Raw genomic sequence first — 11,245 nt, 5'->3', positions numbered from 1 at the left:
TGGACTGATTTACATTTTAAACTAGTCCACATTGTATTCTTATACAGTTATTGCCAGTTGACATGATGCTGTAATTGGTAGTTCTCTCAGCTGGCTTATTCATTTGACCATTAAAAGGGAGGTGCCTTCTACCTTCTCAGCATTTTTCTCCTTAAGATTTTACAATTATTAGCAAAGAAATAAGGCCATTTCAAAGCATTCAGTTATAGTCTCCAGCTTTAATGGTCTACATACCATGAGTTGGAGACAGACAAACTTTTTTTTTTAAAAGGGGGACTGCAGTCCCACTTTCTCAGACCAGTTATTACACCTTGGTAACAAAATATAAAACTTTAGAATTAAGCACAAAATCATGAACTTTGTGAAAGTGTCGCAAGTTGCCATGTTTTTGCAAATCCCTGGTCTCGCCCCTGGTGAGAGTTTCCACAAATCGTGGTGGAAATTTAGTCTTTTTTTTAAAATATAAATTGGAGGTTTTAAAAGTTACTGTGTACATTTTACAACATATAAAAAAAGCGTTGCAGTTTCCCTTAAAGAGAATGTAAAGGCTGTGCTTGTGATCCCATACTCCAGTGCAAAGGCCGCTGAACTAAATTGCTCCATCTGTTCACAATTTGCTCAGCAGTACCGAGATAAAGATTTTCAGGGAAGACAGACAAGGAAGTAGCAATAAACAAAGTGGAGAAAATCATTGCCATTCAGTAAAACTACTCTGATTGAATGTGGGGAACTCAGTCACCACAGATTAAACAACCTATGCATAATTGAATCTAAATGCAATAAAATGGGACCCCTGCCATTTTTTTTACAAACAGGACAACAAACTAAGGTCCTGACTACTTCATTATTGAAAATCCCACAAAACTTCTCAAAATATGCCCTGGTAAAATTCTATTTCAGTCTTATACAATCTGGCCCACCTGAAGTTTACCCTTATTTCATGAAAGTAATTTAGCACTTTTTCTCTGCTGTATAGTGGGACTCTAGCACATCACTGGGTGCTGCACTACAGTGTAGGATATAGGTCTTCCCCAGTGTGTTAAATGCTTTAGGAGCCTTTGGGATGAGAAGAGCTATATAAATTCAAGGAGTTATAACTAGTACCCTTGTAACTAAGGTCTGGAAACATTTTTGAATGGGTTTTGAAAAACCCTTAAAGACATGATTTGGTTCACATTCAAAGCAAAGAAGAGATGTACAACAGTTGTAAAGAAAACTTCTTCTGTAAAGAAGACCACATAAGGAAAGCAGAGAATTCATTCATACAGTATATATATATCTTTTTTTAATTTTTTCAAACAGATAATGCAGTTCAACCTTTTCAAACAACATCAAATTTAAAACCTGGTAACTATGTTTCATGTAAAAGATGCCTTCAACCCCCCCCAAAATAATAACATGCTTCAAAGATATTCAGGTCTTCAGTAGGCTTTTACTTTGCATGATCTTAAGGAAGCCGGTTTCATTCCCCTCCATTAAAGCTGAAACCAGGTTAAAAAATTAATTTAGAAAAAGAACAACCATCTCTAAATTTGTTTTGTTTAAGGATCTCACATTTAATATCAGCAATATTGCTTTGTCTTCTGAACCCGGGCATTTTGACAAACTATACTTAATTTTCTTTGACATTTGTAAATACTGCAGCTGGGGAGCAGGTCAGTTTCTGGGAGGAGGTTAACAACAATTTAACCACAAGCCCTTAAAAATCCAAGTGAAGGTCAGTCTGGCAAACCTTTGAGTACTGGCAACTCAAGAAAAGCACACAGGTGAAAAAAGGTTTCTAAGGACTGTCCGATCCGTAAGAAAGTAAAACATTGTTCGTCCGCGTGTTTTTATTAACAATGCGTATTGATCCTTTCTGTTTTCCATTTTATTAATAAGCCCTTCATACTTATCTGTAATGTTAACATGAAAGGCCTCTTTACAAATTCATGTTTAGAAATTAATACATGCATGTAAGCATATTTTCAGTTATAAAAGACACTTAATATTATCTGCAAATTCTTTACAAACTGATTATTTTGTTGGTGTGCACTCACATTGGGTACCAGTTTGTACTCACTTGTGGAGCTCTATTACTATTAATGTGGAAGTGCATTTAAAACTAAAGAACCCTTTACGCAAAGGGTTGTGGGAGTACTGAACTAGCAAGCCAGCCAAGTTGTTGAAGCCAATGCCCTAGCTTATTTCAAGAAATGGCTTGACAACATTCTTGGATCAATTTTCTACTACTAAATGGGAAAGAGAAGCCACATACCCTCCTTTGTGACCTGTTTGTAACCATGTTCAAGTTCTTAAGGAGCCTTTTTCCTTCTTTCATACAGAAAAGAGTGTATGGTTTGAACAGAAAAATATTTATGGGGATTACAAATTACTCATTAGCACCCCCCCCCTCCCTACATCCATAAAAAAAGACTGTAAAAAACAAAAAAGCAGCAAAAAAGTGATTCAGAAACATCTGCTTCTGAAACTAGTTAATCCAATAGAGAAATGACAGAGGAAGAAGATTCAGTCCGTTGCACAAGTCCCTCGTTTATTTGTGCTCCTTGGTAGGTGCAAAGTAGAGCTCCATTGGTTTGTTAACCTTCCAGTATTTCTCACTCACCAGCTCTAAGGAGAAGGACCCATTCAGAACCTGGTAAGGAGCCAAGAAAGACACTGTAAACCTTTCAGAATAAATTCAAACTCAGCTGGAGATTCTCCAAGCAAATGTTTATCCCTCCATCCCTACATGCTTACTATATCACATCTACTTGTCCCTCACTTAGTAACGCTCAATGTAGAACAGCTTTCTATTATAAACTGTGCCAACTAGCTGTCCCTCCCAAAAACGTAGTATACTGACCCTGCAGTGAAATCTAGCACATTGTTCCATAAACTGCACAGATGCAGCAAAATACTCACAACCACAAAATGCAGCACGCATTTCAGAATTCCAAATGGGTAGCAATTAAAAGCCTAGAATACTTTTAAGGTGGAAATATTTTCCCAGATTGCATCACAAGAGAAGTGTCCCCCTGTCTCAGCAACACGCTGAAGGAAATGACTGTGCCAAGAAATGCACAGCTTTTGTATGCAATATTCTGTGTATATTTGTAGTCCTCATTCCCATACCCTTTCTGTCACATGACTTTTCCATGCTCATTACATTTTAGATGGCTTTGCTGTTCATTCTAAAGATAAGTTCCAAAAGAACACCTTTGGGAGTAAATGCGCAATAAGAAAAATGTTAAAATAGTTTTAAAATCAGTCCATGCTCATGGAATAGACAAAGTTGTCATCTTGAAAAATGCAGATTTCTGTCCCACTAGGTTGTACGTACTGTGAATTGGCTGTTGGCCGTGGGGATGTAGATGGTATACTGCTTCTCACTGGCAGCTTCCACATTGATGGGATTGGCATCACCATTCTTCCGAAGTTCTTCTAGGGCTAATCTTACAGCCAGGTATTTAGAAAGGTGGTCAACTGTGGCATTTCCTGAAGTCTTAATGTACCTAGGCACAAATCCAATACAGCCAAGTTACACACACAGATAGAGAAACAAATTATTTCTCCATCAAGATAAGAATGCTCAAGACATAGACAAAGAAACACGCGATGGATCCATTTGTTATCAGCACAGCTTAAAGAGATCCCGGACACTAATAAGCCTTAAATAAGAGCTATCACTATAAAAAGCAAGCATTGAAATATAATTCTTATGCTCCTTTATAATCTCTTTTACAATTAATGGGAAATTATCCATCCCCAACTAAAAACATATTTAATTGAAAAGATTCTCTTCAGTGATAGTCAGGGTTTTGTTTTTCCATTTGCTACACTCTCTATTCATTTGTTGTCAGCTCCCAGCAAGCCCCAGTAAAAGAAGTCCCACAAAATACAGGCTGACAGAGGAAACCCACCTTGTCTGTGCAGCATCGTCTTTCTCCATCAACATGGGGTGAGGCCGAAACACCAGTTCAATCTCGCTGGCCCCATCCAGGGCCATGTCCCCTGCCCCGTTCTCGTTGGCGTTGTCCATGTCGAGGCCAGAGTCGTCAGACGTCTTGGTGCGTTTGATGCTGGGCCCTGCCTCTTGGTTACTGTGCACAGAGGCATTGCTGCAATGGGAGCTGTCGCCATTGTCCTCTGCACCGCTGCCATTCTCAATCTGGTGCTTCTTCCCCCTTTGAAGCCTACAGGAGAGGGATGTGAAGGTTATTGTCCCTTAACACCTATCACTGTTAACTTAAACTTTAATAGGGTGAACCTCAATGAGACCTTAATACATACAACTGTACAGCAGCCACTACATCTAAGACATCTGGTAAGAGAATCTCACTGCAGTGTTACAGTTTATCCATTCCGAATTCTATCTAAGATTGTATGCTCTGCAAAGTGTAAAATAGTATAGCTTTGACCTATTTGTTACCAATCATTTAAATCTCACATGTCCCAGAATCTGCAAATGCTAGCGTCAAACAGATCATTTTACTTCTGCACTCCAGACAGTGGGGGAAGAGATTTATGAAGATTATGCAGAGCGAACAGCAGATCTCACCGGTTAAGGGCCTGGATCTTCAAGCCCTCCTCAATGCTGTGGCTCAGAGCCTGCTGGTTGTTGTGTTTGCTGATGCGGGCCAGAACTCGCTCCTGGTGGGCCTCGTATTCATCCCTGCTGGGGTAGATCTTGCTGATCAAGGCGTCAAAGTTCGGGTCTGGCCGAAGCGATCGCTTGGACACCAGTTTCTTACGGCAAGTTGGACATTCTTTGTTCCTAAGAGACACAAGTGACACATTAGTAAACAGTCTAGATAAAATGCCTCACATGCAATTTGTACAGTTGCACATGTACCATGAAAATCATCTCATTTATAAAAATATCTAGGAAAACCACACACTATCTTCACTTTGAAAACAGTCAACGCATCTTTCATACTGCCACCCATTTAGAAACTATGAACATGAATCAAGCTCCATAAATAGGTAATGAGTCAGCCCAGGATGATTCAATATAACAGGTCATTTTTAGGGGAAAATGCCTGGTCCAGAAATTAAGGCATAAAAGCTAGGTAGACACATACATATTACAATACTATGCTCTGTTTAAGAAGAAAAAAAAATGAAAATCTATTAGGTTGAAATATCCAGGGGGAAAACGGCATTATGGTTCTAATTCTTTTCATTAAGCACTCATTAAGCTAATGAGGGTGAGTAGCAGGCATATAGAGTTGTCAGCTATGTTTTTCTCCGACACTTTGTTTTCACATTATTTCTACTTTTTGTAGTACTTTCAACCCATTATGTTTGGATCAAGATCTGCAATTAAAAGCAGAACAAATGTGAGGGCAGAGAATCAGTGTGTATGTTAAAATAAGGTGTGAAGGTTAGAGATTGTCTTGTTGATATAGGTCTTCTTGTTCTTTATCAGACGATTTTTTTAACAGTTATGTGTAAAGGATCAGTAGCATCAGTTATTACTAATAACCCAATCACATCTTTCAATATCTATCGCAGGTTAACAATGATGCTGCCAGAAACACAATGAATGAGCCATGTTTTAGAGTAGTTCACAACCCTGGATCGCAATGAGATTTAAAGATGACGCATTTTATCTCTTGTTACATGGGAGCTAATCTTAATGGTTTCAATACTGGAGAGCGTATACCTAGCTACACAACAGACAGAATGAAGATAGACTTCAATTCTGGAAAACTGCTCTGTTGTTTTGAAATACCTGTATCTCAAGACAAGCCACGAAACTGTTTATGTGCTTTTAAGGTTACAAGCAGGGTCCACTCTTGCTTCAGACGCCCCATACAAATAAAGACCTTAACCAATATTAACACCACTAGCCACTTCTGACCAGGATTCCCCAAGCAGAGGTGAATTATAGGAAGAGTGCCACATGGGAGAATGTGAACATAAGTCAGCAAGGGAACAGTTTGTTGAAATTTCAGGTGCCTGCAGGAATGTAGAGACATCAGCGTGTGATGTGCCTTGCTTTATGCTCACTCTCCAGTAAGGTACCATGGAAACTGATGCATGACAAAGGATGAATAGCTCTGACAGGTGGGTGTGAAGAAGAATGCTTAGAGGTCCTACTACTCCCAACAGAGGCTGGTGCTGGAAAGCCAAGTCACACATAACTGGTGACTGAAAACTGGGTGTATATACACACACATACACAGTTCCACACTTTAATAAATACAACCCAGAAGACAGCTGGTTGCAGATATTTACCCTACCCATAACGAATGACTGTTTGTCAGCGTAGTTATCTCAAAATAAACCATCTACTCAGAAGAACATAGGTAAGGATACATGCAAGAGGTCATTCGATCTATCTGATAGTACTGTAGCTTACTGATCCGACAAACTGAACAAATCCAGCCGTTTCTTGAAAGAAGCACAAGTATTGGCTACAACCCTATGGCCAGCTAGCTTGTTCTATATGCTCTCAACCCTCTGGATAAAGACGAGCCTCCGATTCTCAATTTTAAAAGCACTTCCACGTAATTTCCATTAGTGTCTTCTAGTTCAGTTTCCCCGTTCATTTCAAAGAAGTACACTGCGCCAACTCTGTCAATGCTTTTGAGGATTCTGAACACCTACTGTGCGTCAAGTCCCCTCGCTCCGTTTCCTGTTCAGCTCATTTTGTAACGCACCGATTCAAACATTCAGCTGGACGTTTGACCTCAGTGGTGCTAGAAACTTAGTGATGGTTTCCACAGTTACAGCAACTGAACAGACTTGATATAACCCACAGTATTCTGAAAGTAAGACGAGAATGCTTTCTCCCTTACACTTACAGAGGGAAAGTGATCTGCCTGGCAAGTAGTCACAGACGATTTAACAAGCATGGTGGTAAGCATCAGAAAAGGTGTTTTTTTATTTTTATTTCAGAATCTACTTCCATTCCACTTTTACTTCGAGGCACATACCCACTGCGGAGTGCTGTGATGATGCAGTCGGCACAGAAGCGATGTAGGCACTCCTTTGTCGTCATGGTGTTCTTCAGCATGTCCAAGCAGATGGGGCACATCAGCTCACTGTGCAGACTCCTTGGAGAGACCGCGATCTCAAGCCCGTCTGTGATCGCTTCCTGCGGGCAAAACCATACCATGCAGGTAGGTTTATAATAAGAAGGTAAGTTGCCGCATTAAAAGCATTACTTCAGAAACAGCAAGTGCTTTTTAATCCAACAAGAAAGATAAACTCTTAGCTACTGTAATTCCTTTACTAACTGAATGCAAATATGTACAAACTTACATTCTTAAATTTATAAGGTCAACTTTGAGGGAAGGAATGTACATTTTATTAATCTGAAGACAAAAATTCCTGTTTCAAAAAAGCCAGCGCTGGCCGTCTTACCTGCGGAGTCCTCTGCAGTTCATACAGGCTGAGTTCCCAGGTCTTACTGAGAGGCTGAACGCCATTGGTCTGCACTGTCTGAGTCATTCTTTCAAAACTGGAGACAAGGACAACAGTGTTTCTTGGCAAAACTGGAGGATGGCCTGCTTCTGTTTTGACATGAGAGCTCACCTTCAGAGAAGCCTTAAAAGCATGATGAACTGTTATATGCTAAACTCGTTTAAAGTGTGATTTTTCAAACAGTGAAGTGCCTTATGTTGAAACGAATACCTCAATATGTGTACAAATGACCATAGGAAAAGAACTCGCTTTGTCATTTTGTTATACATTTAGAGCATCTGCAGATAATATAGCTTGCCATTTTACCTGTTTGCCTTATATTAGTACTTTTATGCATTCTCTAAGAACAAGGAAAAAAGCTTAATTTATGTTAAAATCAAATGTGCAGATTCCACTGCGTACTAATCGTATTCGATTTTACAAGCTTTTCTACCGACTGGTAGCGTGCTTACCATTGTAAATTTGGTCAGCTCACGTTTAACAAGACATTTAATAATTTTCTATCTGCAGTAACAGACACGTGTAGCACCTAAGCTACAGTATAACCTTAGTCCTCCGTTTCACACCTAGCAAAAATTACTGAGATAAAATAATAACAGGAAACCAATGGGTGTTAATGAGTACCCCCACCTTAAAAATGAATACAGAGAATATTTTAGAGCCTAATTCAAGAAAAAAAGAGGAGGATGTGTGTACTGTTAGGTAGGTTAGCAGTTCACAATCAGCAATGCATCCTTGTGAATTCGCCGTTTTGAATAGGAAGACAACTGAAACATCAAAGTGGCTGCACAACTAAAGGTTGTTCAGTGAGAAAAGGGTGCCTTAAACATCAGTAGAAGCTAGAATTACTCATTTCTACACCTGCCATGATTTCAGACAACGCTCAATTACAGTTCTTAATATCCTTTGTTTGTGGCTGACAATTTACTACTAGCAACATCGCGTAAACGCAACAATGCGCTGGTCTGCAAATGGCAGTTTCGCTTTAACAAGCATCGCCGATGTTGCATATACACGTAAACATCAACGATAAAAAAAATAATTTCAACCTCTTTTATTGTATTTCAAAATGCGTTATACGACGACATAGCTCTCTAAAACCTGTAGTAACGTTGAAACGGCTAAGCCGGTATCTACATAGGTAGGCAACATCAAACCGAAGAGCATGTTATGATTGTGCATTTATCGTTTTCTTCGTGTTATAACATTAATCCAACCCTCTGCAAATGCAAAACCGAATACACCACATTACTGCTTCGTACTCGTCTGTGTACTTACATTTCAGTGTTTTGAATACACGGCACTTCCAAACGCTCTGTTCTTAAATCTCAATATGGCGAGCTACGGCTCCGCAATGGAGTTTGGGAAACGTAGGGAAATAAATATTCATTACCACACAACACCACACGAGAAAAAAAAAAGAAATATCTATAAATGCAAACCCCTATTACTGAAGGCTTATTGTTCACCCATCCTTTACGAAATTTGAAAATTACCATATTCTGTACTCCAGACTACAGACGTCAATTTAGCAATTAAACAAACATACAGGTAAACTGAAATCATGTTGCAGTAGGGCAAGACTGTGGGTGGTACCTTTTATCGCCACTTTGCCTCTGATATTCGGATACTAGTACTGTAGTGCAGTTTATACATTTCTGTGCAATCTATTGCTGGCCCACGAAAATGTGATTTTCGTGAAAAAGATTTTCGTGAAACGTCATCTTCACTTAGAAACCATAATGAGAAACAGCGCGGGAGTTTTGAAATGTGCCCTTTGGATTTCACAAAATACTGTATATAAGAAAGAAAACATAAATAAAAAAAATTTAAGACGCATACAGATTACTGTGCATATATAGTCATTAGCTGAAGAACACAGTGTGTCTGAATTGAATTCATATTAACTGCAACCTCAAATATTAAAAACAATGAGATGGTAAGTTATAAAATAGTGCTATGCAAGACAGAGCCGTTATATTTATACCTGCTTTGTACATTAGAGCAGAAATAGTATGCAAGAGTATTTATTTTAATAAAAGCCCAAACGCTTATTAAACGCGATTTAAATAAAGGCAACCACGACTCCTTCCTTCGTATTAATCATAACGGGAAGAATGAGTTTTATTTTTTGACGTACTATTTTATGTCTTCTGGTAATAACCCTACATTGACATCAAGCGGACATAATTATACAACGATTCATGAAAATGAATACAATTACACAAATACAAATAATACAAATTAATGTCGAGCATTGTATTAATTGTTGGTTAATAAATCATTCTTCATGTACAGAAAAAAAAGATTAGTAGGAGATTCAGTCAAATCAAGAGTCTTTAAAGTTTTCTAAAAATCAAGAACTCTACACTACTTTTAAAAGTTTCACATAAAATAGGCTCAAACAAAAAATAGCAGCTATTTTGAAAGGCGTGAACTGAAGCAGGATCACACGAAATGAAGAAAAAAAAAACGAAACCGACACGAAAGGCACGAATCTTAGCAGGAGGCGCTGCAGTGTTTAAGGAAGTTTGTGATAGATTTTGAGGACAGGGAGCTCACGATAAACGCCAGCGATCTTCTCCACGCCCGTCAGATCGCGACAGCCACGCAGCAGCAAGGAAGGGGCTGTTTGTGCTGCTCTGCAAGGCTCGACAGCTAGAGCACCTGAACCGCACACATTACCGAGGCAGAAGCTTCTGTGAACAGCAGCGTTCCAGCATGGGAGGGTCTTCTTCCAGTCTTCTGGATGAAAGCAAATGCAACTACATCCGAGGTAAATACAGATGAAATTGTTTTATTTCCCTAACAGCAACTTTGTTATGGTCCGGGTCTACTTTTGATACGCTGAAGCTACGCTGTACACCCTACTGGCACTGCGTGTTGAGCGCCTTTACCTTGAGCATGCCTTGATTATTGGTGCCTTTTGGAGTCGATGCATTCATAGAATAGGAAGTATTTTACGAGCTACACGCAGTGAAACAGCTTTTGAAAATAAATTTGTTTCCCTCTTAAACCATTAATGTAACGCTTATTTCCCGTATTTTAACAAAGGAGTCTATGTTGCCTGTAAGGGCAAGACAGCCAATGCAAATTACACCATACAGTAGTACTTGCTATGGTACAACAATAGTACAGTATGAGGTACCCATGAGTGCAGTGACTCTTAATTGTCATCTACAATTTCATCTGAATACATTTTTCCGTTTTGCCAGACGTATTTTTCGGTGATTCCTGTTCTTCTTCATATTTAGTTTCTAGTTTTGGAGTTCGAGAGGCATCTTTTCGTTTAAAATGTTATATAATAATTAGCCTACAGTATATGCTTATTAAACACACATATTTAAAACATATTTTTGCATCCACAAAACATTCAGTTGGTAAGGTTTACTTCTGCCCAGATCTAAACATTCCTAGCATTTTTTCCTAAATAGTACTTGCAGTACAAAATGATAACACCACTTACTGTAATTTTTTATCCAATTTTATTTTCTGTACCCAGAGAAACTGACTTCCAAAAATGAATGTTAAAGTTAACTAGGGTGTGCAATCGCATTTATACATTATAATTCATAGCCTAGGTTTATATTTGGGTACACCTGATAATCTAATAGCAAAGTATTTTAAAAAGACATAGCATTACAAACATCTATGAACACACAACATCTGATTTGCTTCTCACTCGACTAAAGCACAGTCCTATTTACTGTCAAAAAACATTTTCACTCCAGGCTTCTCAGGATGTACAGTATTTTAGTCAGTCTTTATTTTCTAAGCAGAACTTAAACTTTCAAGTCAGAAAAACAGAGGGGACAGAGACTCTTACGATTAA

The 11,245-nt window shown here is 38.7% G+C and overlaps 2 protein-coding genes across 2 annotated transcripts in view; one reads left to right on the top strand and one right to left on the bottom strand.

The window, feature by feature from the left end:
* Positions 1–203: 203 nt before the first annotated feature.
* Positions 204–9,188, bottom strand: rnf2 (ring finger protein 2). Its single transcript, XM_015355065.2, has 7 exons — positions 8,692–9,188; positions 7,354–7,450; positions 6,924–7,084; positions 4,541–4,756; positions 3,903–4,175; positions 3,323–3,494; positions 204–2,635 (listed from the first exon to the last, which is right to left on the bottom strand). The coding sequence occupies exons 2-7, from the start codon at positions 7,438–7,440 to the stop codon at positions 2,534–2,536; spliced, it is 1,011 nt and encodes a 336-aa protein (XP_015210551.1). The 5' UTR covers positions 7,441–7,450; positions 8,692–9,188; the 3' UTR covers positions 204–2,533.
* Positions 9,189–9,908: 720 nt separating this feature from the next.
* niban1a (niban apoptosis regulator 1a) overlaps positions 9,909–11,245 on the top strand; it is a 33,883-nt gene continuing 32,546 nt past the window's right edge. The window contains exon 1 of the mRNA XM_015355061.2: positions 9,909–10,189. Within this exon, the coding sequence (XP_015210547.2) occupies positions 10,135–10,189 (55 nt within the window). The 5' untranslated portion in view covers positions 9,909–10,134. The remainder of the gene's footprint in view (positions 10,190–11,245) is intronic.

The sequence above is a fragment of the Lepisosteus oculatus genome, chromosome 9 (genome assembly GCF_040954835.1).
Source record: "Lepisosteus oculatus isolate fLepOcu1 chromosome 9, fLepOcu1.hap2, whole genome shotgun sequence".
Taxonomy (NCBI): Eukaryota; Metazoa; Chordata; class Actinopteri; order Semionotiformes; family Lepisosteidae; genus Lepisosteus; species Lepisosteus oculatus.
This window is presented reverse-complemented; position numbering and strand designations above follow the sequence as displayed.

Excerpts from the sequence above, each read along its gene's own strand:
- rnf2 (XM_015355065.2), bottom strand. The coding sequence starts at position 7,440 with ATGACTCAGACAGTGCAGACCAATGGCGTTCAGCCTCTCAGTAAGACC. Across the intron at positions 4,176-4,540 it reads AAGATCCAGGCCCTTAACCG|GCTTCAAAGGGGGAAGAAGC; the intron begins GTGAGATCTGCT and ends CCTCTCCTGTAG. Across the intron at positions 2,636-3,322 it reads CGGCCAACAGCCAATTCACA|GTTCTGAATGGGTCCTTCTC; the intron begins GTACGTACAACC and ends GCTCCTTACCAG.